This window comes from Ceratotherium simum, chromosome 28, assembly GCF_057802395.1.
Source record: "Ceratotherium simum simum isolate JZ-2026a chromosome 28, ASM5780239v1, whole genome shotgun sequence".
NCBI lineage: Eukaryota > Metazoa > Chordata > Mammalia > Perissodactyla > Rhinocerotidae > Ceratotherium > Ceratotherium simum.
In genome coordinates this window covers 256,242-282,192 of record NC_141927.1, presented here as the reverse complement: position 1 = coordinate 282,192, position 25,951 = coordinate 256,242, and the positions used below count along the sequence as shown (strand labels likewise).

Below are 25,951 nucleotides of genomic sequence, written 5' to 3'. Positions count from 1 at the left end.
TCAAGGACCAGGATGACTATTCTCCACAGGATCCCACCTTTTTCAGGAGACTGAACACACTAAAACTGTTTTCAATGACTCGTGGTTGTGCCATAATGCAGGGAGGGGCCCTTTCACAGGAGAGTCACCTCCAGGCCCCCCGACTCCATCCAGCCTACGCCCTCCTAGTGTTTCTGATCCGGCTCTCACCATGTCTACCTCCTGCTCTGAACCAGCAGCATCCCCTGCAAGAAAGCCCCGAGTCCAGACCCCTCACCGTCTGGCCTCACTGCGTGGGAGTGAACGGATGACCTGAGCTCATGACCACTATGCAGTCATTCAGATGCGAGAGCTGTTTTGTGGGTTTTGCTATCTTCTGTTCTGTTTCGGCAAATCTTACCAACGAAAATGGTTGAGCTGCAAAAAGTCTGCTCATCACGTCAGTGTGCAACACTGGAGCAGTGCTGTTGCCTGTGTATCTGTATCAGCTTTTATTTCATAAGACGACACTGTCAAAGCAATTTAGTATATCAACATATTCAACGAGTGAAATATAAAATTATTAATGAAAATATCTTACATGGAGTATTTGCATCATTTCTAAAATGGTCCTTTTTCCTTTTTTTAGATGCATATTCATGCTCTTCATTATTGAATATTTCTTCATCTTCACTATTTAAGATACTGAAATAAAGATAAATTTTATTAAGAATATTTTTACAGGGAGATCTTCATTTGGTTTTTCTTTTGTTAAAAAAAAGCTAATAAATATTTGGTGTGCAATTCAGGAGACCAAAACAAAAATCACATTAAATTCTGGAAGCAACCAGTTACTTTTCAAAGTGACAGCACAGGTTTGAAATTACAAGGCTAATATCTAACACACTGTTTTCGTTGTGAGAAATCTGAGATTTATTCTGGTTCTTTTGAGAGTGTTACACCAAGCAGTGCCGGGCATGCTTTACAACCTCCCCCGGACTCGGACATGGTCAACCCAAGGCGGTTTCCAACTTCAAAGTGCTTTATCAAAACAGAGATCAGACAGAAAACCACACACAACTCTGGAAACAAGTGCAAGGGGCAACCTGACACGGGATGCTGCCTAGTGACTTGCCGTGTCCCTGATCCAATGCTGAGTGAACACTCAACACGTCTGTTTCTCTCCTACATTTTCAGAGTCCACTGCACTGTTACTGCACGGTAACAGCCTCTTACGAAGCCTCGACCAAATATCCTAACTGCTAAGGCACTTAACCAAAGCCACGAGAAGGAGAACATTCGTTTCTCCTATTTAAATACATCTAATTAAAAGCTTTTTCCCACTTCTTCTCTTTTGATGAAATAAGGAAATAAAATCATAAGGCAATAACTAAACAACTTGAACACATGTTCTTTTAAAAAAATTGTTTCTTCCTTGTAGTAAAAAAATAACTACGTAAACAGCAGTCCACCTGTCAACACTAAAGGTGCGCACAATTTTTATTTTCAACACACTGATAACTGAGCTGTTTTCACTCTGAAAGCAGGGAGGGGGCTCTGTGAAGACGAGCCGGCTGGCTGAGGTCCGGGGACTGATGCTCAAACCAAGGAAGTAACCTTGTTTATTCACCCATCATCGCTCTTTGACAAGAAAATCGTACACAAGTTCCTTCCACCGACCAGTATTCACTTTTAATAAAAAACAGCTGAAGTTGCCAAATGAATCTATTTATCACTGTCAGAACAGACTTAAACGGCTTTGGCAATAGTTGTAAATCATGGAGACAAGCAAAAGTGCATTTAGAAAAACAAACAATTTAACATTCAGCAGCAGGCATTAAATAACACCAATTCATGAAAATTGGCTGACCCTGGTTGTATCTCATATTTAATCTTACACGGGTTTGTTGTCAAATTCAAATACTGAATGCAGAAGCTTTTAAATCTGAACAGCTTTTCTAACTACAATCAGAAACACATCAAGAAAAGCAGAAACACTCTGTTCTCCAGAAGCAGTGTCACAGAAATGAAACCAGGCTACAGGCGAGGAGAGAGCTACGACGACCTCATCAGGGGAGGGGAGGACGACGCTGTGTGCCTCAGCTGGGCGCAGGAGAGCCTGCAGCAGAGGAAGGCGGACCTGGGAAATGCCCGGACACGTCTGATCCACCCCACTACGCCCACGTCTGAAGGAAGGAGACAGTCCCATTTTATCCCTGACTGACACATGGGCAGGGCTGGCTGCAGAAACCACTTCCTTCTCGCAAAAATGATCACAGATGCCTATGGACTGCGGTTCCCTCGGAGCTCTGCAGGCTAGTGGACACCGAAGGCAGAGGCAACCTGGCCGGGCAGTGAAGCAGCTCAGCGGCCTCAGAGTGAGGCCCCAGGGCCCTTCTCAGACACAGCACCATGCCTGGGTCTACAGGGATAATCAAGGGAAATGGCTACTTTAAGGAAACTTAGTTGCTGACTTTATAAAGTATTTTAAGCAGGGGAAAAAGCCACATTTTGGTGGTGGTGGTGGTTATACTGTCAAGTAAAAAACAAAAGTAAAAGTGGAGAAAAAAAACAAAATGCTTCCAAAATTAAAATGCAACATCTAAAAACGTCAATTAAGCAGTGTTTAATGTTGTGCAAATCTTTCCATTTCACATGTGTATGAACTATTGATCAATCATATTTCAAAGCTCTATTTCACTTCTTTTTATTACCTTTGGTTTCACGAGCAAGAGAAACATCACCCACCCTGATTTAAAAATCAGTGGAACCCTCAGGAACAAAACGACCTGGTTAAAAAATGAGCAAAGGACTTGAATAGACATTTCTCCAAAGAAGACATGCAGATGGCCAATAAGCACGTGAAAAGATGGTCAACATCGCTAATCATCAGGGAAATGCAGATCAAAACCACAATGAGATACCACTTCACACCTGTTAGGATGGCTACTATCAAAAAACCAGGAAACAACTAGTGTTGACAAGGATGTGGGAAAATTGGAACCCTTGTGCACTGTTGGTGTGAATATAAAATGGTGCAGCCTCTGTGGAAAACAGTATGATGATGCCTCAAAACATGAAACAGAATTACCACATGATCCAGCAATTCCACTTCTGGGTATATACCCAGAAGAGCTGAGAGCAAGGTCTCCAAGAGACGTTTGTACGCCCATGTCCATAGCAGCATGATTTACAGTAGCAAAAAGGTGGAAGCAATTCAAGCGTCCATTGATGGATGAATGGATAAACAAAATGTGGTCCATCCATACAATGGAATATTATTCAACCTTAAAGAGGAAGGAAATTCTGACACATGCTACGACACGGATCAATCTTGAGAATATTATGCTAAGTGAAACAAGCCAGACACAAAAGGACAAATACTGTATGATTCCACTTACATGAGTTACTTAAGAGTAGTCAAATTCATAGAGACAGAAAGTGGAACGGTGGGTGCCAGGTGCTAGAGGAGAAGGAAAGGGGAGTTAGCGTTTAATGGGGAGAGACCATCAGTTTCGCAAGATGAAAAGAGTTATGAGGATGGATGGTGGTGATGGTTGCACAACCATGTGACTGTACTTAACACTACTGAACTGTGCACTTAACAATGGTTAAGATGGTAAATGTTATGTTAGGTGTATTTTACCACAATTAAGAAGAGAGAGAGGGAGAGAGGCAGCATGCTCGTCATGTCTCATCCAGGGTGTCTGGAGTGTGTGCTGGGCAGACAGAGGGAAGAAGGAAGCGTTAGAAAACAGAGCAATGACAGACCCTCACACAGCATGACAAGGTGAACAAAGAGGGGACAGGTGGACCCGCAGGCAGCACAGGACGCCTACACACGTAAACGCGTCTGACTGATGAAGCCGGCGGGTTGACTCCACACCCACAGCTATGCACCCCACCAGCACCCTCCTTCCAGGGGACATGCCTACAAGGCCACAAAACCTGGGGGTTTTCTCATAAACCCACTGAGGGTGCACGGCTTTCCCCACACCTGGCGTTCATGTCCAATCAAGAAAAGGAAGAATGCAGAGAAGAACCATCCACACAACTCCTAACAGAAGCAACCTAGGGCCAAGCACAGAAATTCTTCTTGTAATTCACCTCCCGAAGTCAGCCAGCAGCTTGAACACTGTCCACGTTGGCCTGACATCTCCCTCCATAAGGGTTACACCTCATCCCAGTGGTGACCTGTCAGAAAACTGACATCTTCCTGAAGAGTCAGATAACACGGCCTTATGCCTCCTTTCCCAGACCTCTCAGGGGTCAGTGCGGCCTGTAATGGACCGTGCTGTTACGGGCTATCATCCTCTACTCACTCACACACAATTCTGGGAAAATAAGGCAAGCGAGGGCAAGCCTCCAGTTTTGAAAATGGTTAATCAAGGATGGTAGTTCTAAGCTATCGTGGTGTAAGACAGGTCACCAAAGTTTTGTTTCTAGCAAGAAAAATTACCAAAATTTGTCAATTATTTAAGTTTTAATAATTATAAAATACGCTACACATGATAAAAAAAATTCAAACGGGAGGATAAAACGAAAAGTCTCCCTTGCCAATCTCACATCTGAATTGGCTAAAGTGTTATCTCTGTTTTCACTGCTCTGCTCACTAATTTTATAATTCAGAAAACAGACACACTCCTCTACGTCTCGAGTTGTCTACACAAGACAAGGAGTTACCCGCATCACCGCCCTCTGTTCCATCCGAGTCGGCAGCTCATCATTCTACCATGGCCCATCTTACTCCTCTCTCTCCACCCATTTCTGGGCCCCCTTAACCGACTGCGACTATTCTGATGTAAAGCCCAGCTGCGATATCATTTCAGGCTCAACTGTCTCAGGATGATACTCATCTTGCTGTGATTGGTGTAGTGTTTCTTCATGGATGAGTTCTTCCGAGGCTGAGCTGTCTGGCTCCCAGCCAAGCAGTGTGCTCTCTGCAGCGTCCGACGTCTCTTAAAGGTGCAAGGAAAGCAGATGGGATTCTCGCTGGACTAGCCCCTACCTTTGGGCGCTGAGCCCGGCTTGGGGATGGGCAGGCCCTGCTGTCCGGACGCCTCCTGCCCGGATGTCCCCTGCCTGGTCTTAGTACGAAGTGGGGAGTGCAGAATGTGCTGTTAGACCGTGAGTGTACCAGGTCTGGACTTGGGGACACCCCCAGGCACCTGCGCTGCCCTGACCATCAGCTGCTCCGTGCCTGGATCAGATGACCTCCAGGGCTGGGGAATGCAGGGATGTGCACACCTATTCTGCTGGTGGCTCCTACTGCCTCTCTCAGATGGTTACCCTGAGGTTGTCTCTGAATGCCCGAGCCCCCTGCTCCCACCTTCTGGGTGATTCCACAGGACACTCTCCCCACCAGCAAGGCCTTCCATCAAATACTGTGCAATTTGTGTCTCACCGACTCCTTATCCTTTCATCTCCACCGAGACACTGAGAGTTGCCTCCCCCATTTTTTTCTAGAGTACAATATATACAGTATTTAAGATAATATATTTCCTTGTATCATTTCTAAGATTTTGCATGGGAGGGGAAACTGTAGCATCCACCCCCATTCAACTTCTTGAAATCAGAATGTTATAAACTATATGAAGCCAGATATATTAATTACTGTACAATAAATAATTGTAATATATTTATTCCCATCGAATAGTGGCCCCTCAAAAGATGTGTAAGTCCTGGGGCCAGCCCCGTGGCTTAGCAATTAAGTGCGTGCGCTCCACTACTGGCGGCCTGGGTTCGGATCCCGGGTATGCACCGACGCACCGCTTCTCTGGCCACGCTGAGGCCGCATCCCACATACAGCAACTAGGAGGATGTGCAACTGTGACATACAACTATCTACTGAGGCTTTGGGGGATAAAAAAAGGAGGAGGATTGGCAATAGATGTTAGCTCAGAGCTGGTCTTCCTCAGCAAAAAGAGGAGGATTAGCATGGATATTAGCTCAGGGCTGATCTTCCTCACAAAAAAAAAAAAAAAAGATGTGTAAGTCCTAATCTGTGGTACCTATGAATAGGACCTTATTTGGAAACAGGGTCTTTGCAGATATAATTAAGTGAAGGATCTCATGCTAAAATCATCCTGAATTGGGCCTGGCCCCGTGGCCAAGGTTAAAGTTCCATGAGCTCCGCTTTGGCGGCCCAGGTTTGTGGGTCTGGATCCCAGGCGCGGACCTGCTCCACTCACTAGCCATGCCGTGGCGGCGACCCACATACAAAATAGAGGAAGACTGGCACAGAAGTTAGCTCAGGGCCAATGTTCCTCAGCAAAAAAAAAAAAAAAAAAAAGTCATCCTGAATTAACCAAGTAGGCTCTAAATTCAATGGCTGGCATCCTTATAAGAGGAGAGGCCACAATAAGACAGACACAGGGAGCAAGTTGTGTGACGATGGGGGCAGAGACTGGAGTGATGCCTCCACAAGCCAAGGGACACCAAGCATCGCTGGCCAACACCAGAAGCTGGGACTCCTGCAGAGCCTCTGGAGGAACCAGCCTTGCCCACACCTGCATTTCAGACTTCTGGCCTCCAGAGCTGTGAGGGAAAAAACTTCTGTTGTCTCATGCCACCGAGTTTACGGTTACGGTAACCCTAGAAAACTAACACAATTGTCTATCTTTTTAAATTACTTCCATTTGATACTGATCTTGAAAGAACACACATGCTATCAATTCTACCACTCAAATATAGGAGACTTTGGGAAAGAAAACCCAGGAAAATGTGATGACTTCTCTGAAATGTTTTGTACAGCGCAGTAAATATGACATAAAGTGTCATCACTTTACCAAAAACAAACATACAGAAATCCTCCAACAGTCACTGATCAACGATCCTAAGCTGATCTCCCAGGCATTTCTCCCAGAATCATGCGGCTGCACGTCCTCTCTAGTGGGCGCTGGATGGATTCAGCTCCTCCCCTCAGCTGGCACCATCTCTGCTCTAACACCCCCGGGCTGTTCTAGGTTACATGTCAATTCAACAACGGCTACCTGTTAACCATCTAGCTTTTCATCCACACCTTTTCCAAAAAGGATCAGGGGTTATAGTATTCTCTCCTGCTGGACAAATGTTCACATTTATTCATTTTCTTGACATAAAGTTACTTTTGCACCAGTGTATTATTAGTGTCTCTTGCAAACAAATAGCTAAAAGAAAAAGTCCAATTTCATTTAAGTTTAAGAAAAATGATGCAAAACCTATTTTTAGGATTAACACTCCTTTCCTAAATATCTCACGACACGCTTAAGGAATCTGACGCAACCACGTGACATCAAGGGAGCACTGTGCAGATGGCAGGACAGAGCCCTGCCGGCCGAGGCGAACGGCGGCCCACGCAGCCCCACAGCTCAGCCAGCAAGGAGAAGCAATTGGACCACACACACCACACAATTTCATGAAGGAAACACTGTCTGAGAGGTTCAAACTTGAGCTCTCCTAGAGAAGGGCCATGTCAGGAAGTCCAACTACAGCGGTGCCAAACTGTGAAGGACAACTACAGCACACACAGGGGCGCAGAGCCACCACCCCAGCACTCCCTGACTTCCTGAGAGCACGGCTCTGACCACGCTACCCTCCTGCCTGCTATCCACCTGATCGACACTCACCCAGTGCCTGGTCACAATATTCACGTGGCTACCAACCCTATCAACTTCTCCCCACTTGATTTAAGAAAGTCTGTCCACAAAATGAGAATGAAGAAACAACCAGACAGCAATTTGGAGCAGGGATCGCAGACCAGGGATGGAAGAGGTCCAGGTGACATATTCAACATATTCAAGTGAACCAAAGATTCATCATCTAGATAAAGTGACTTTTTTTTCCTTTTTTTTTTTTTTGTGAGGAAGATCGGCCCTGAGCTAACATCTGCCAATCCTCCTCTGTTTGCTGAGGAAGACTGGCCCTGGGCTAACATCCGTACCTATCTTCCTCCACTTCATATGGGATGCCGCCACAGCATGGTTTGCCAAGCAGTGCGTCGGTGCACGCCCGAGATCTGAACCTGCAAACCCCGGGCTGCCGGAGTGGAGTGCGCGCACTTAACCGCTTGCGCCACCGGGCCGACCCCTAGATAAACTGACTTTTAAGGGTAAAGGCCACAACAAATGTTATGAACGTGCACGAACAACGGAAGTACTGTGACCAGGAGCTTCATGAGGAATCCACCACAGAATGAGCTCGGGAACCAACGGCCCTAGAGAGGCAGAGGCAAAAAGGCTGGTGTTGAGCAAATAACATGTATTTATTTGTAGGACGATGGGTACATGATGGTGGAAGGGACACAGCACAGCATGTAATGGTAATACGACAACATAAACAGAGAACCACCACCATCGTGGAGGAGGGAATGGGGACAGGGAGAGCAGGGGAGAGATCAGGAGCTGTGTGCAGTACTGTATGCCAGAGGGAGCCAACCCCCAGTATTCAGACAAGGAACGAGGGTACAATATACAGGTATTAGCACAGGTGAGAATAAGAGGGAAAACCTCCCATATACCAAGGTATAAAAGCAAACAAAATAAAACACAAGGTGAGAGGCTCTGTCGTGAGTCTGTGAAATTCGCACACAGACACAGGTGTAAATTCAGTGTACGTCCAGAACATTAATTTGAGAGAACCAAGCCAAACAGAGCAGTAAGCATGGATAGGCGTGACTCACCAGTAGAAAGAAATGAGTTCTGGCTTGGCTTACAAAGTAAAATCAAATGCCATGCTGACTATAAGATACACACCTATAAAGGATGGGGAGACGCACATCAGAACTTACAGGACCAAGAAGAACAACTGTCACCGTGTTACCGTGCAAAGGGCACAACCTGCTCGCCACCAGACAAAAGCCAATTGTCAAGAGGCATGATGGTGGCAGAGAAAGGGCATTTATTAAGTGATAAGGTAGCAAATCGGAAGATGGAAGGACTGGTGTCCTAACGAACCATCTTAAGGGGGCACAGAATCTTGAAGCACTTATATAGGCCAGTGGGCTATAGGGGAGGGGTTAGGAACGTTGACCCTTGGGTGTTACAGACTGGGAGTCACCACACCAGATCTTTCAGCTGTCATCGATGATGGCTATCAGCACAGACTCTGTCTCCAAGGGTCATCATATTCCTAAGGAACTCAAAAGAACGATGTTATCAACCTATCAAACTCTCGCAGTTGGGAGGTCCACAAGCAGAGGCCATAAAATCTACTGAGCAGGTAGATCTCCGGGAGGGTGCATATCCAACTGGGTTAGTCAGTCAGAGGTCATTCAAAGTTGCAATAGGGTTTCTTTTCTACAATATGGCTTCCCTTATGTTAACATTGTGTTGAGCTGGTATCAACAGGAAACCTTATGGCATTAAATACAACATTAATAAAAATTTAAATAATAAAAGTAAATAATTTAAACATACACCTTGAAAAGCTAGAAAAAGAATAAACAAAAAGAACTGTGAAAAATAAAAGCAGCTATTAACACGTATAAAAAGAGTAGAATTAAAAAATAAACCTAGAAGTTGGTTCTCTGGAGAAAACAAAATCAGCAAGATAAACCACTAGATAGCTCAACAGAAAAACAAAAGAGAAAGTACAAATATATAAAATCAACAACGACAGGAGGAAAATTAAACGCAGAGGAAATTTTAAAACTCGTAAAACACTACTTTGTAAAACTCTTTGTAAATCAGTAAGAAGAGATGAAACTGATAAGTTTTTTAAAAATATAAATTTAATGCTATTCTAATAAAACATATCAGGTTTTCTTCTCAGAGCTAGACAAGTTAATTATAAAATTCACGTAAGAAGAACAAGCAAGCAAGAATAAGGAGACAATTCTGAACAATAATAACTAGGGGAGGAGTCTAGCTCTACATGATATTAAAATACACTATTAAAGCCTCCCGAAAATTGTTTCTGGTCCCGTTCAAGATGGTGACATAGGCGGATCCTGAATTTACCTCCTCCCATGGCACACCAAATTGACAGCTACATACAGAACAATTTCCTCTGAAAAAAAACTCAGAAACTAGTGCAGCGAGCCCTATACATCAAGCAAACGAGAAAAAAACCACATTGAAGTGGGTAGGAGAGGCTGAGACATGGCAACCCACAATCGGGAGGGAACTCAAAACCTGGAACTTCTTCCTGAGGAGCAAAGGGTTTGAACCCCACTTAGGCACCCCAACATTTAAGATCTGTACCTGAGAGACAAGCCCCCAAAACATCTGGCTTTGAAAGCCAAACGGGGCTCACATCTAGGAGACCCACAAGGCTATAGTGAATTGAGAAAAGGCTCTTAAAGGGCTCGCCTGTGGTGTGTGGACTCACCCACCCTAGGACCCTGGTGGGAGGCAGCTGGCTGAAAAGTACCCACACTTTCTGTAAAAGAGGCTCATTTGCTTATTATCTTAAAGCATCAGCCTGCGGGGCAGGCATCTAATTGAACACACATCTAGGGCCCTACTGAAATACTCTCCAGGGACCAGGCTGATGGACGCCATCTTGGTGCGCTCCTATTGCCTTACTCCAACTTGCCAGTATCTCCTGGAAAAGAGCCTGTACCTTCATCTGGTGCCCCAATTTTTGTGGCTGCTGCCAGGGGACGCCTCTACCTCGCCTGGCTCTGCTGGTCTGCAGTGCTTATGCTCACAGGTCCCACAAGACTGTAACCAACGGAGGAAGAGTTCCTAACCAGCTACCACCCTCAGGGCACAGCAAGAGGCCACAGTCTCTGTGAAAGAGGCCTATTAGCTCATCGTCATAGCTGCAGCCTGAGACGTGGGCTTCTGATTAAACACACAACCAAGGGCTGACTGCAATCCTCTCCAGAGAATGGGGAGGCCCGCAGGTACCATCTTCCCTCTCCCTCTGCCCTGCCCCAGGTCCTTAGTGTCTCTGAGAAAGGAGCTCTGTACACGTCTGGCACCCCCACTTTTGTGGCTGCTGCCCAGAGGACACATCCTTTGGTAGCCTGGCTCCAGTGGTCAGCAGGGCTTATGTTAATGGGGTTCAGTGGGACCACAGCAAAGAAAGAAACCCTTCTTAACTACCTATCACCCCAGGGCTTAACTCAGAGAGAGGAGACGGAAACACCCTTCTCCCAGTCTTCCCCTGAAAGAGGTAAATGTGCATACTCTAAAAGCTGCTGCCTGAGGGTCTGGCTTCCAAGCAGCCTGAATCCAGGTGCTGACCAAGATCCTCCCTTTGGGACAAGGGCAGGCACACCCTCTACTGCTGCCTGCCTCTAAAAACAACGTAGGCTGCCTGGACCATCACAAAGGTTTGAGAGACAACCAAGAGCTAGGGCAGGATTGAACACAAGGTTCATCTCCCACATGAGCCCAATCCTCCGAGACTGGAAGAGGTGCATGTTTTATCTACTGTATAGAAACCAACGCAGAGAGTCAAGGAAAATTAAGAAATAGAGGAATATGTTCCAAATGAGAGAACAAGACAAAACCTCAGAAAAAGACTTTACTGAAACAGAGATAAGTGATTTACCTGATAAACAGTTCAAAATAACAGTCATAAGGAAACTGACAAAGCTCTGGAGAAGAACGGATAAACAAAGTGAGAACTTCAACAAAGAGATATAAAACATAAGAAAGTACCAAATAGAAGACACAGCTGAAGAATACAATAACTGAACTGAAAAATACAAGGGAGGGGTTCAAAGCAGACTAGATTAAGAAGAAAGGATCAGTGAACTCGAAGACAAGGCAGTGGAACTTGTCAGAGCAACAAAAAGAAAAAACAATAAGAAAAAATGAAGATAGCTCAAGGGATTAGGGGACAACATCAAGCAGACCAACATTCACATTATAGTGGTCCCAGAAAGAGAAGAGAGAAAGGGGCAGAAGACTTCCCAAACCCAGGGAAGGAAACAGACATCCAGATCCAGGAAGCAGAAAGTTCCAAATAAGATGAACCCAAAGAGACTCATACCCAGACACATTATAATTAAAGTGTCAAAGGTAATGACAAGGAAAGAGTCTTAAAAGTAGCATAAGAAAAACAACTTGTTATGCACAAGGAAACCCCCATAAGACTATGAGCAGATATTTCAGCAGAAACTTCACAGGCCAGAAGGGACCAGCAATGATATATTCAAAGTGCTGAAAGAAAAAACTTCCAACCAAGAATTCTCTACCTGGCAAAGTTGTCCTTCAGAATTAAAGCAGTGATAAAGAGTCTTCCAGAGAAGGAAAAGCTAGAGGAGTTCATCACCGCTAGAGCAGGCTCACAAGAAATGTTAAAGGGACGTCTTTGAGCTGAAATAAAAGGGCACTTATTACTAACAGGAAAACATTTGCAACTATAAATCCCACTGGTAAAGGTAAATAAGCAGTAAAATTCAGAATAATCTAATGTTGTAACGGTGGTAGGTTAATCACTCATAAAGCCAGTATGAAGGTTAAAAGACAAAAGTAGTAAAAAATAACTATAATTAGAATAATTTGTTAATGAATACACAAGATAAAAAGATGCAAATTGTGATATCAAAACCTAAAACGAGGGGGGGAGAGTAAAAATGTAGAGCTTTAGAATGTGTCCAAACTTAAGTTGTTATCCATTTATAACAGACTGCTATAGATATAAATTGTTATATGTAAGCTGGCTAGAAACCACAAACCAAAAAACCTATAGTAGATATTCAAAAGATAAAGAGAAAAGAATCTAAGCACACCACTACAGAAAACCATCAAATCACAAAGACAGCAAGAGAAGAAGAAAGGAACAACAAAATTACAAAAAAGCCACAAATCAATTAACAAAATGACAATAATTACACACACATCAATAATTACTTTTAAATGTAGGACTTAATTCTCCAATCGAAAAACGTAGAGTGGCTGAATGGTTAAGAAACCAAGACCAATCTATATGCTGCCTACAAGAGACTCACTTCACAGGTAAGGACACACATAGGCTGAAAGTGAAGGGAGGGGAAGAGATATTTCAAGCAAATAGAAATCAAAAGAAAGCTAAGGTGCCTACATTAGAAATAGACTTTAAGACAAGGACTGTAATAAGAGACAAAGAAGGTCATTACATAATGATAAAGGGGTCAATCCAACAGGAGGATGTAATATTTATAACTATTTATGCACCCAACACAGGAGCACCTAAACAAATAAAGCAAATATTAATAGACCTAGAGGGAGAAACAGACAGCAATACAATAATAGTAGAGACTTTAATAGCCTACTTTCATCAATGAATAGGTCATCCATACAGAAAATCAATAAGGAAACAGTGGCCTTACACAATGTGTTAGATCAGATGGACTTAATGGACACATACAGAACATCCCATCCAGAAGCGAGAAAATATACATTCTTCCCAAGCGCACACGGAACATCCTCCAGGATAGATCACATGTTAGGCCACAAAACAAGTCTTAATAAATAAAAGAAGATTGATATATCAAGCATCTTTTCTGACCACAACGGTATAAAAGTAGAAATCAATTACAAGGGGAAAACTAGAAAATTCACAAATATGTGGGGATTAAACAATATACTACTGAACAACCAATGAGTCAAAGAAGAAATCAAAAGAGAAACAAAAAATTGAGACAAATGAAAATAGAACTATAACATACCAAAACTTAAGGAATGCATCAGAAGCAGTTCTAAGAGGAAAGTTTATAGCTCTAAATGTCTACATCAAGAAACAAGAAAGATCTCAAATAAAAAACCTAATGTTATGCCTCAAGGAACTAGAAAAAGAAGAACAAAGGAAGCCCAAAGTTAGCAGAAGAAAGAAAATAATAAAGATCAGAGTGGAAATAAATGAAATAAAGACTAAAAAGACCACAGAAAAGATCAAAGAAAACTAAGAGCTGGTTTTTTAAATAAACAAAATTGACAAGCATTTAGCTAGACTTATGAAGAAAAGAGAGGACTCAAGTAAATAAAATCAGAAATGAAAAAGAAACATTACAACACCACAGAAATGCAAAGGAATACAAGAGACGACTATGAACAATTATACACCAGCAAACTGGGCAACCGAGAAGAAATGGGTAAGTTCCCAGAAACAGACAACCTACCAAGACTGAATCACGAAAAAACAGAAAATCTGAACAGACCGATTCCTAGTAAGGAGACTGAATCAGTACCAAAAATCTCCCAACAAACAAAAGCCCAGGACCAGATGGCTTCACTTGTGAATCCTATCAAACATTCAAAGAAAAATTAATACCAATTCTTCTCAAACTTCCAAAAAATAGAAGAGGAGGGAACACTTCCAAACTAATTTTATGAGGCCAGCATTACCCTGACGCCAAAACCAGACAAGGACACCACTAAAAGAAAATTACAGGTCAATATTCCTGATGAACATAGATACAAAAATCCTCAACAAAATATCAGCAAACCAAATTCAACAATACATTAAAAGGATCACACACCATAATCAAGTGGGATTTATTGCAAGGATGCAAGGATGGTTCAACACCTGCAAATCAATCAATGTGATACACAACGTTAACAAAATGAAGGACAAAATGATATCATCATCTCACTAGACACAGAGAAAGCATTTGACAAAATTCAACATTTGTTTATGATAAAAACTCTCAACAAAGTTGAGTATAGAGGGAATGTACCTCAACACAATAAAGGCCATAAATGACAAGCTCAGAGCTATCATCATACTCAATGGTGAAAAGCTGAAAGCTTTTCCTCTAAGATCAGGAACAAGACAAGGACGCCCACTCTCATCACTTTTATTCAACTTAGTATTGGAAGTCCTAGCCAGAGCAATTAGGCAAGAAAAAGAAATAAAAAATATCCAAATTGGAAAGGAAGTACAACTGTCTCTATTTACAGATGACATGATATTATATACAGAAAACTCTAAAGACTCCATCAAATAACTGTTAGAACTAATAAATTCAGTGAAGTTGCAGAATACAAAATCAATATATAAAAATCTGTTGCATTTCTATACAGTAATAATGAACCATCAGAAAGGGAAATTAAGAAAACAATCCCATTTACAAGTGCATCAAAAAGAATAAAATATCTAGGAATAAATTTAATCAAGGAGGTGAAAGACTTGTACACTGAAAACCATAACACATTGATGAAAGAAATTGAAGACACAGATAAATGGAAAGCTATTCTGTGCTCACGAATTGGAAGAATTAACATTGTTAAAATGTCCATACTTCCCAAAGCAATCTACTGATTCAATGCCATTCCTATGAAAATTCCAATGGCATTTTTCACAGAAATAGAAGAAACAATCCTAAAATTTATATGGAACCACAAAAGACCCTGAAGAGCCAAAGCAATTCTGAGAAAGAACAATAAGGCTGGAGGCATCATGCTCCCTGATTTCAAACTATGAAACCACTTCCTCATTTTTAGATATAGTTATCAAAACTGCATGGTATTGGCATAAAAAAATACACATAGATCAATGGAACAGAATAGAAAGCCCAGAAATAAACTCACACATACGTGGTTAATTAATTTACGACAAAGGAGCCACGAAGAAAGGACAGTCTTTTCAATAAATGGTGCTGGGAAAACTGAACAGCCACAGGTAAAAGAATGACACTGAACCACTATCTTACACCACTGACAAAAATTAACTCGAAATGGATTAAAGACTTGACTATAAGACCAGAAACCATAAAACTCCTAGAAGAAAACACAAGCAGTAAGCTCCTTGACATCGGTTGTGGTGATGAATTTTGGGATCTGGCAACAAAAGCAAAAAGAGACAAGTGAGACTACACCAAACTAAAAAGCTTCTGCACAGCAAGGAAACCATTAACAAAATGAAAAGGCACCCTACCGAAAGAGAGAAATTATCTGCAAATTATATATCTGATAAGGGGTTACTATCCAAGATATAAAAAGAACTCATACAATTCAACAGCAAAAAAACAATCCAATTAAAAAATGGGCAGAGGATCTGAATAGACACTTCTCCAAAGAAGACATCCAGATGGCCGACAGGCACAGGAAAAGGTGCTCAGCATCACTAATCACCAGGGAAATGCCAATCTAAACCACAGTGAGCTATCACCTCACACCTGCTAGAATGGCTATCATCAAAAAGACAAGCCATAACAAGTGTTGGCAAGGATGTGGAGTAAATAAAGGGATCCCTCGTGCATGCTGGTGGGAATGTAAATTGGTGCAGCCACTAAGGAAAACAGTATGGAGGTTCCTCAAAAAACTAAAAATAGAACTACCGTATAATCCAGCAATTCCACTTCTGGGTATTTATCCAAAAAACACAAAAATACTAACTTGAAAAGATATATGCCCCCCCCCCCCCATTCACTGCAGCATTATTTACAATAGCCAAGATATGGAAACAACCTAAGTGTCCACCAATGGATGAATGGATAAAGAAAATATGGTGTATATAGATACAATGTAATATTATTCAGTCAAAAAAGGAGGAAAAGTTGCCATTTGCAACAACATGGAGGGACCTTGAGGGCATTATGCTAAGTGAAATAAGTCAGACAGAGAAAGGCAAATACCTTATGACCTCACTTATATGTGGAATCTAGAAAACAAAAACCAAGCTCGTAGATACAGAGAACAGACTATAGATTGGTGGCTGCCAAAGATGGTGGGTGGAGGATGGTCAAAATGGGTGAAGGGGGTCAAAAGGTACAAACTTTCAATTATAGAATAAGTCAGTCATAGGGATGTAATGTACAGCATGGTGACTATGGTTAATAATACTGTATTGCATATTTGAAGGTTGCTAAGAGAATAAATCTTAAAACTTCTTACCACAAGAAAAAAATTTTGTAACTATGTATGGTGATGGACATTAACTAGACTTCTTGTAGTGATCATTTCACAATATATATGAATATCGAGTCATTATGTTGTACACCTGAAACTAACATAATGTTACATGTCAATTATACCTCAACTAAAAAAATGAGAAATAAACAAAATACTACATTGGGAGCTCTGGTAAGTAAGTTACGATATATCCATATAATGAAGTACAGCATTATAAAAAAATAAGGTAAATCAACATGTACACACATGAAACTACTTCCAAGAAATAAAAAGCAGGGAGAAAAGGAAGAACTGTGTAGTCAGATGAACATACATTGGTAACAGGAGCATAAATCGATACCACCTCACTGGAAAATGAAAGATATGCCTGCCCTGTTACCTGGCAATTCCACTCCTAGGCAGAGACCCCTGAAAACCCGGTGCACACATGTACAAGATGTACATTCAGACGTTACTGGAGTTAATGGAACTCCATCCTTCCGGCCGTCTTCCTAGACTCCTCTTCCCCTACACCCCACTCATGCACTCTCTCAGCAAACCCTGTCAGCTCTACTTGGAGAATATACACAGGATCTGAACACTTTTCATCAGCCCACTACCCCACCCTCTCCAAGCCACAACCATCTGTCACTTGGGTCATTACAGCAGTCTCTTCAGAAGTAGTCTGCTCTGCCCTTGCCTCTGCAGTCTATTCTAACACAACAGCCAGAACGAGCCTGGTAAAACACAAGCCTGAACAAACCCCCTCTGCTCACAACCTCTGACTCCCCATCTCGCTCTGAGAAAAGCCCAAGTCCTCACTACACCCAACAAGGCCCTTCATGTCTGGCCCTGGCTCACACTGGCGTCTGCTCTCCGGCTGCCTCCTCATTCCCCCCAGCCTGGAGTCCCTGCTGCTCCCCGAGAGCGCGACACACCCTCCCTCAGCGTCTCTGCTCTTCCTCCCTCAGATGTCCGTCGGGCCAGCCCTCTCAGTGCCCAATGTGTCACTCAACAGAAGCCTGCTCAGGGAGGCCACTGCCATACACCACCACCCACCCCTCAACATTCTCACCTCCCGCACCAGCTTTTTTCCCTCACAGCACTTCCTATACGCAACAAACCACACATGGACCTCATTCAGTCCGCTGTCTGTCCCATTAGAATGCCAGCTCCATCAGGGCATGGGTTTCTGTCTGCTGTCATTTACTGCTGTATCCCAGCACTAAACACACACAGTAAATGCTTAACATACAGTGTAGACTCAGCGGGTACAACATCATGGGAATAATAAAGCCAGAAGCATCTCAGGTCTGGCTCAGAGGGATTTATCTACACACCAACAGGGCAGAGGTGGGACTCAGGCCGTTCCGTTTCCAAGGAGCCCTTGCTGGAAGGGAAGGGACAGCTGCGTCCTTCCTGTCTACCAGCAGAGAAAAGTCATCTTTTTCTGCCCCCTCAATGTGAAGTGTCTGCCATAGGCTCTCATCCCCCAGGGGTAAGCACTGGGGCAAGGAGGACCAACACACTCTCTGTGCACCATGAGGTAATTAATAAAAAAGTCTGATCCAGATATCTCATGTGTTCTGGATAAAATTCATAAAGATTCAGGATACAGTCAATGAAGATGAAAACTAAAAATCCAAGGTTCTGACGACAAGCCTGACGTCTTCAGATTCTTTGGTGCAGCAGGAGCTGAGGCTGTCTTCTAAGAGACAGTGGAGGCGCGAAGGGACTCTGAAGTTAGAGGAGAACGAAGGAGGTTTGAAAGAGTGCTTATGAAGAGGGGGAGCACAAGCTGACCAAACACATCGAGTTGAGCTGCTGGACGGCACTGAGGGTCCATCTGGCACCGAGCAGACAGTCCATCAGTGCTGGTCCACTGAATGAGTGAAGAATGAGTGAGCACGGGAAAGAGCCCGTGAATACCAGGGGAGAGCGAGCAGACGAATGGACGAGTTAACGAGAGAATTTATAATGGTCCCATTGTGCTCTCTGGTGAGATTTTTCTTCCTTGCATTTCCTAGCTGCTCATGCGTCGGTTCATTTAAGGTTGAGATTTGCTGTGGGTATACTAAAAAAAAAGATTGGAATGGAAGTTTAGGGTACTGGCAAGAGTATTACTGAAACAGTGAATCATGGAATATGAGCTGGACAAAAAGGGACGTGAAAAAGAGAGGGCTGGTATGATGGGAAAACAACAGGTCAGTAGACAAGTGGCGGAAGGAGAGAGATTATGTTTAAAGATCAGGATGCCTCAATTCATGGTTTTGGACCACCAAAGGGTGGCTGGGCTGGAAAAGAGAAGGAAATCCTAGGAATGAGGAGGTCAAGTAGTGAGAGGCCAGGGTGTTGTGACCGCTGACACTGGACACTGGAATCATTCTGGGCACTGAGAGGGCTTGGGTTGGAGAAAAGACTGATGCTTTGCAGACTCTGAGAGCTGGATAAGACAGAGCGACCACACATTGGGTTACTGTGCAGACTACAGTCTGAGCTAGGAAAGAACGTTCGCTTTTCATATTATACACTTCAGGGCTCTATGATTTTTTGTTGGCTTATCATTGACAAAAAATGCAATATTAAAACAAAGAGACAAGCATTTGCAAATCAAGCAAAATCATTAATTAAAAAGGCAGTAAGAACAAATACTGCCTGAAACAGAGCTGAGTCTTACTTTGAAGCTAACTTTCTAAGTCACTTTTCTTTCTAGTCACTAAAGAAAAAATATAAAGGGCTGGCCCCGTGGCTTAGTGGTTAAGTGCTTGTGCTCTGCTACTGGCGGCCTGGGTTCGGATCCCGGGCACGCACCGACGCACCGCTTCTCCGGCCGTGCTGAGGCCGCGTCCCACACACAGCAACTAGAAGGATGGGCAGCTATGACATACAACTATCTACTGGGGCTTTGGGAGAGGGGAATAAATAAATAAATAAAATTATTAAAAAAAAAAAAAAAAGAAAGGTCATCTGGGTTTTTACTGAAACCTGTAACAATACTCTAAATATCTGAAGGGAAAAACACCAAAATGACAATGGGGTATTTATTTAACTAAATAAATGGGTACAAGCAAGTCTCCTCATCTAGGTACTATTAATTAGCGAGCACAGTTCTTACTTGAAGGGCCAGAGGATCCTTGAATTCTCTGTCATGGAGATCAGAGACCATTTTTGCATTCTCATAAGGGAATCAAAAACGCAGCTTCTTTTCTTTTTCTTTGGGGAACCCACAATTTAAAAATGTTTTTTATAGAATTCCACTATTTGGGACTATCTTAGGAACTACTAGAGTTGAAGATAACTTTCATGAAGCCCCAAATTTACAATGACCTCCATTGCCATGCCCACTGAGATCCAAACAACCAAAACAAACCTTAAAATATTCAAAATCTGGATAGGAAACAAAATGTTTAATGAGATGTAAATAAAAATAATGTGATGAAAAGATTTAATAAATTAAATGCAAAGGGAGAAATCCCTAGAAATGTCATTGTTAAGACAGAGCTAAACATGATATATTTGACCATACACTCCTGCATTAAATTTCACAAAAGACAAAGAGCAACTTTGTACATCCTCCACAGAGCCTACAGGTACTAGTAACACTGAAGTCTGATGGGAAATGCTACGAATTCTTAAAGATATATAGTGTGTAGACATTCTTCTTCAATGCCCTTCCCTTACAAAAATCATACAATTTGTGGCAACAACACTGTAACAGAGAGGTTGAGGGCTCCCCTTTCTCCTTGTCCAGTGTGTCACCTGCTCTCTTGCTGATTCTGCCCCTAAGCCCATCCAACTGCACAGACAGTGCCGTGGGTAAGTACTCATCATTCCTCGCCTGGCCTACTGGTCTACTAGAATCCTGAATTGGTTGTCCTCCCACCAATCCGTGGCACAGGCAATCTACCTTCTTTTTTGCACCTACAGCTTATTAAATAAACTTCCTTAGAAGAGGTGAAAGATGAATCCTCTGTATATCAAACTGTGCTCTGTAGTAAAATACTTTGTAAGTTCCAGACATCTTTTAAATGGAGACGTAAGTATTCAAAATAGGGATTAATACCTGCTCTATCATCATTAACTTCCACAATATCACAAATTGCTTGCAAGAGCAGCTTAATCAGGATTCAGAGTATGAGCTGGTTGTCTGCCCCTGAAATGACCATGTTGAACTGCATAACTTCCTATTTCCTCCAAACATTTAATTCTAAAATGAAGTGAAGTGAAAAGTAAGCAGGGGATAGTTAAAGGTCTTCTATTTTCAGGCCCATTTACAAAAAAGAAAATTAACCAAGTTAGTTAGAATATGGATTGCTTAAGTGACTTTTAATACAATAATTTTTCTAATGTTAGAAAGCCCATTCTAAATCAAAGATTAGGAGTGCTCTTTTCTCAAAGACATCTGGAGGAAGATAAGGCAATTTTACACGGTGATTTAAAACGATGGTTATATGTGGTTTTATCTTCTTTATCAAATTTTAGGTTGACAGGTAAACTGCTTTTTCTTCCATGGAAAGAAGGAAATATCAGAGGTTGGCTGCAGCTGCGGGTCATCACGGCCTCTCCCACAGGCCTGGATGTGCATTTTGGTGGGAACAGGCAAGAGGAGGAACAAAGAAGGAGGCAGTGGGAGAGACAGGGTGCCTGGATTCGAGAGGCCACTGGGTGGGATGCAGGAGGGAGGGCTAATTCTCCAGCGTCACCAGTGGGGGAGGGCTCACAGTGGCTGTTAACAGCCATCCGTCTTAGGAGGGACTTTGGACCTCTTCACCTGACGCAGACAGGCTTCAGTGAGCAACTCTTACTATTTCAAAGGACTTTCCTGAAGTTTGAACAGGAGGGGTGAGGGGGAGCATCTGTGGGAGGGGAAGTAAATAGAGGCCGTGGGGGTCACCTGCAGGGAGAGCATGTCCTGGCTGCATTCCCTGGGTCTGTGTGGCACAGGGACATGAACTCTTTGGCACTTAAACGTGTTTGGGATGAGAGGAAAAAGAATACATGAGGCAAAACAGAAATCCAGGCAAATTGCTTAGTGCAGAAGTAGCAGTAACATGGCATTTCATGCATTACAGTTCTTTTACACTGACATTCTGTAACTTATTTATCCATCCTAAAATGGTGACTTTTAGGACTCACTGCATTTAATAGGACATTTGGTGTAAATGTAAACACCTAATATTTCCATATATATTCAACCAACTTTATTTTTTATTTTTATTTTTTTATAATTTTATTTTATTTTTTTTCCCGCAAAGCCCCAGTTAGATAGTTGTATGTCATAGCTGCACATCCTTCTAGTTGCCGTATGTGGGACGCGGCCTCAGCATGGCCGGAGAAGCGGTGCATCGGTGCGCGCCCGGGATCCAATCCTGGGCTGCCAGCAGCGGAGCACGCGCACTTAACCTCTAAGCCACGGGGCCGGCCCTCAACCAACTTTAAATAATTAGCTATAAAAAGTGTAAGATAAAAAACAACCTTGAAAATTCATAACTATGCAGCATTAATTATCTAATACTAATAGCATATGTAATACCAACCTTATATGTATTTTAGAGCCATCAACAGCAAATAAAATTCACAATGGCAAAAATGCCACAACATAAGTTCAACAAGTATTCCGTGTGCTCTTTCCTATAACCTGAAATGTAAAATGAATTTCTGCTTCAAATACTGCAAAAATCAGTCTCTAGTCTAAAGCTACTAAATTTCTGTCAGAAAAACAGACCCATCAGTTTAAAATACACAACTAATAATTATGCAAATACCAAATAAAAATATACAGAAAAATCAATGACTAGGAGGAAGACACTTTGAGGAAGAAGCCCTGAGACCTTCCTAATCCTCCCAAATGCTCACACACCACTGGTGACGGAGACGGCTGGCTACCACTCCACACCCTCTACCCTGCTGCGTGTCCACGCCACCTCTGACTCGGATCTGATGGAGACGGCTGGCTACCAGTCCACAGCCTCTACCCCGCTGTGTGTCCACACCACCTCTGACTCTGATCCGATGGAGAGGGCTGGCTACCACTCCATGGCCCTCTACCCCGCTGTGTGTTCACGCCACCTCTGACTCTGATCTGGACACATGGCTATGCAGGCGAACGACCACAACCCCCTACCAGCCTCCCCTCGGCCAGTGCTCTAGCCAATGAGGAGTGAGCAAGCAGACATGACATGTACGCCCTCCTCCTCTTCTACCCCACCAACTGGAACGCAGATGTGGTGGGCAACACTGCACCTTGGGCCGTGCAGACAAGGCTACTCTTGGGAGAGCACAGCAACAAAACAGAACGTCATTCCATCCCTCAGCAAAGTCACTACACCAACTCAGATTTTCGACAGAGAAAACTATATTTCTGTCTTGTGTAAGCCAACTACTATCGTGGTCTCTGACATAACACTGCCAAAACTGTATCTCTTTTTCCTCAAGTTCCTTAGCTATAATGTGGGGTTAATAACAACACCTCTCATACTGTAAGGATTAAATGTTTTAAATAAAAAGAAGAAAGCAGCATCTGTGTAAGTAGTAGGCTCAGTCTGCAGCTAAATAACTTGTTTTCTCAGGCCAGCCTTGGGTGTCGGCATTTCTCAGCCATATTACAAGTGATAGAGCTTTGCAGTGATCTGAAAAATAGACAAAGCCCTAGACGTTAAGCAGTCAAATGACATGGCTCTGCTTAACTACAACTTACATGCTGTGATTGATGTTACACTGGTTATTCTCTCTCTCAAGTTCCTGACTCCAAGATTCATATCTTTTCCAGCCGTCTTCTGTTTTAATCCAACTCCATCCAGGAGATCTCCAGTCCTGACCCAAAAATGGCATAGTTATCCTATAAAAAAAGTTAGTTTATGTTAAAAACGTATGTGTAATTAACCAAAGTTTCTTTTCATTTAGAACATTTATTCATTACTTTTAATGAATACAGTTCTTACCTAATATTTAAATGTCTGCATATGCTTTAAATGCTGGCTAGACATTGGAGATAAAATGGTGAAGAAAACATAGTACCTCAGAAGACAGGATAAGTACTGGTAGATTTACTAGCCCAATACTGCATATGTCACAAAAGGGTTACCAGATGTGACATCTCATACCTGAGGAACAAGTAGGAGTCAGGGAGTGAGGAAGAATAGGGAGTATTATACCAGCGAAAACTCTCTTTGCTCTAGATTAGAAGCAACTTAACGTGAAACATATTCACGTTCAGCTTACAGTACAGTCACATGTCACATAAAAACGCTTTGGTCAACAACGGACCGCACGTATGATGGTGGTCCCACAGGATTAGTTCATAGAGCCTAGGTGTGTAGGAGGCTGTACCATCTAGGGTTGTGCGAGTATACTCTACAAAGCTCGCACAACGACATCGCCTAACGACACATTTCTCAGAATGTGTCCCCGTCGTTAAGCGTGACCATGTAAGAGAGGGAGTGGGGAGCAGCTAGAAGAATGGAGGGGCTGGCCCCATGGCTTAGCGCTTAAGTGCACGCACTCCACTACTGGCGGCCCGGGTTTGGAGCCTGGGCGCGCACCGACTCACTGCTTCTCCGGCCACGTTGAGGCCGCGTCCCACATACAGCAACTAGAAGGATGTGAAACTATGACATACAACTATCTACTGGGGCTTTGGGGAAAGAAAAGGAGGAGGACTGGCAATAGATGTTAGCTCAGAGCCGGTCTTCCTCAGCAAAAAGAGGAGGATTAGCATGGATGTTAGCTCAGGGCTGATCTTCCTCACAAAAAAAAAAAAAAAAGAAAGAAAGAACGGAGAAGTGACTAACGGAGAGATCAAGTCAAAGGAGTGGACTTTACTCAGGTCAACGAGGAGCCAAGAAAGAGACAAGACTTCAGCAGGTAAGTGATTCCATTAGATTTGAGCTTCACAGAGAACTGAGGGCTACACTGCGGAGAATGGATTGTCCACTCCTCCAGGGCACCTGGAGGAAACCAGAGCTAGGACTGGAGGCTACTCAATACCGGCCTCTAAAGGGTGAGAGAGTGGCTGCATAGGAACAGACAGAAGAGACTCTAGAAATACTTAGGAGGTCGAGGGAAACAGCAATCCAGGGGCTTCCATCTGGTGCGTTCTCTCTCTCGCTCTCTCATTTACTGACTCCAGGGGAAGCCAGCTACAATGTTCTGAGCTATCCCAGGAGAAGGCCCACGGGGCAAGGAACAAAGCCAGGCAGGCTGGAAGTATGGGGGGAAACCAAAGACATCCAGATTTTGATTTCTGGCACCTGGCTCTGAGAAAAGGAATACAGAAAGAAGAGACGATTTCAGTCTTGGACATGCCTCTTGGGTTTGCTATGCCTGTGTGACAGGCACTATACTAGATTCCAGGTACAAAAATTATGACTTAAAAATGATGAAACAGACATTATTACCTTCATAAAGCTTACAATCTGGTGAGAGCAAGACCTTGAATACTAGCTCCTCCATTGCCTGGAACTGCCTTCCTCCTGATCAGTGGTTCTTGACCCCTGCTGTGCATTAACACTACAGTCCTGGAAGCTTTTAAAAAGCACAAGTGCTTAGCCCCATCCCAGACCAACTAAATATGAATGTTTGTGGTGACTGCTAAGTTAAGTATTTTTTCAAAGGTCCACCAGTCATTCTCATGCACAGTGAGGTCTAAGAACTGGCTTGGATGCTCACGCTGCTGATTCAAAATGTCACCGCCCAGAAAGGCTCCCCTGACCACTTGATCCAAACAGCTCTCTCTCCCTCCCTCTCCAGCCACTCCCGGCAGTCTCTCTGCCATTACCTAGTGTCTTCACAGCAACAAGTGCCGTCTGAAATTACTGTATGTTTACTGTCTGTCTTCCTCCAAGAAATGCAACGTCTTGTTCAACTCTGTATCCCAATTACCTTGAACAATGCCAGGCAGGCAAAAGAAGCTCAATAAACTGAATGAATGCATGCATCTACAGATCCACGGCTCAGGAGAGAGTAAGGCTGCAGAGACAGGAAAATCATCAGCACTAGAGAGTAATCAAAGCCATGAGATTGATATCACAGACAGAGCGTATACAGCATGAGAAAAGACGAGAGCCGAAGAAAAACCTCTAAGGGACACTGACATTTAAGGGACAGGCACATGGAGATGAGCCAAGAAAGGAAACGGAAAAGGGAGAGCCAGAGAGGTAGGGAGGAAAGTAGAAGTCAAGAGAAGAATGTACTTTAAGAAACACATGATCAACAGAAAGGAAAACGTTATAAAGAAACCAGTATGG

At 43.1% G+C, this 25,951-nt stretch overlaps 1 protein-coding gene across 3 annotated transcripts in view; it reads right to left on the bottom strand.

Moving 5' to 3' along the window:
* The window catches only part of FBXO25 (F-box protein 25), a 67,546-nt gene that overhangs the window by 35,879 nt on the left and 5,716 nt on the right, over positions 1-25,951 (bottom strand). For all 3 annotated transcript variants that reach the window (XM_004440588.3, XM_087418262.1, XM_087418261.1), the window contains 2 exons: positions 23,404-23,544; positions 560-663 (listed from right to left, as the gene is read on the bottom strand). In XM_004440588.3, coding sequence (XP_004440645.1) covers positions 560-663; positions 23,404-23,537 — 238 coding nt within the window. In that variant the 5' untranslated portion in view covers positions 23,538-23,544. The remainder of the gene's footprint in view (positions 1-559; positions 664-23,403; positions 23,545-25,951) is intronic.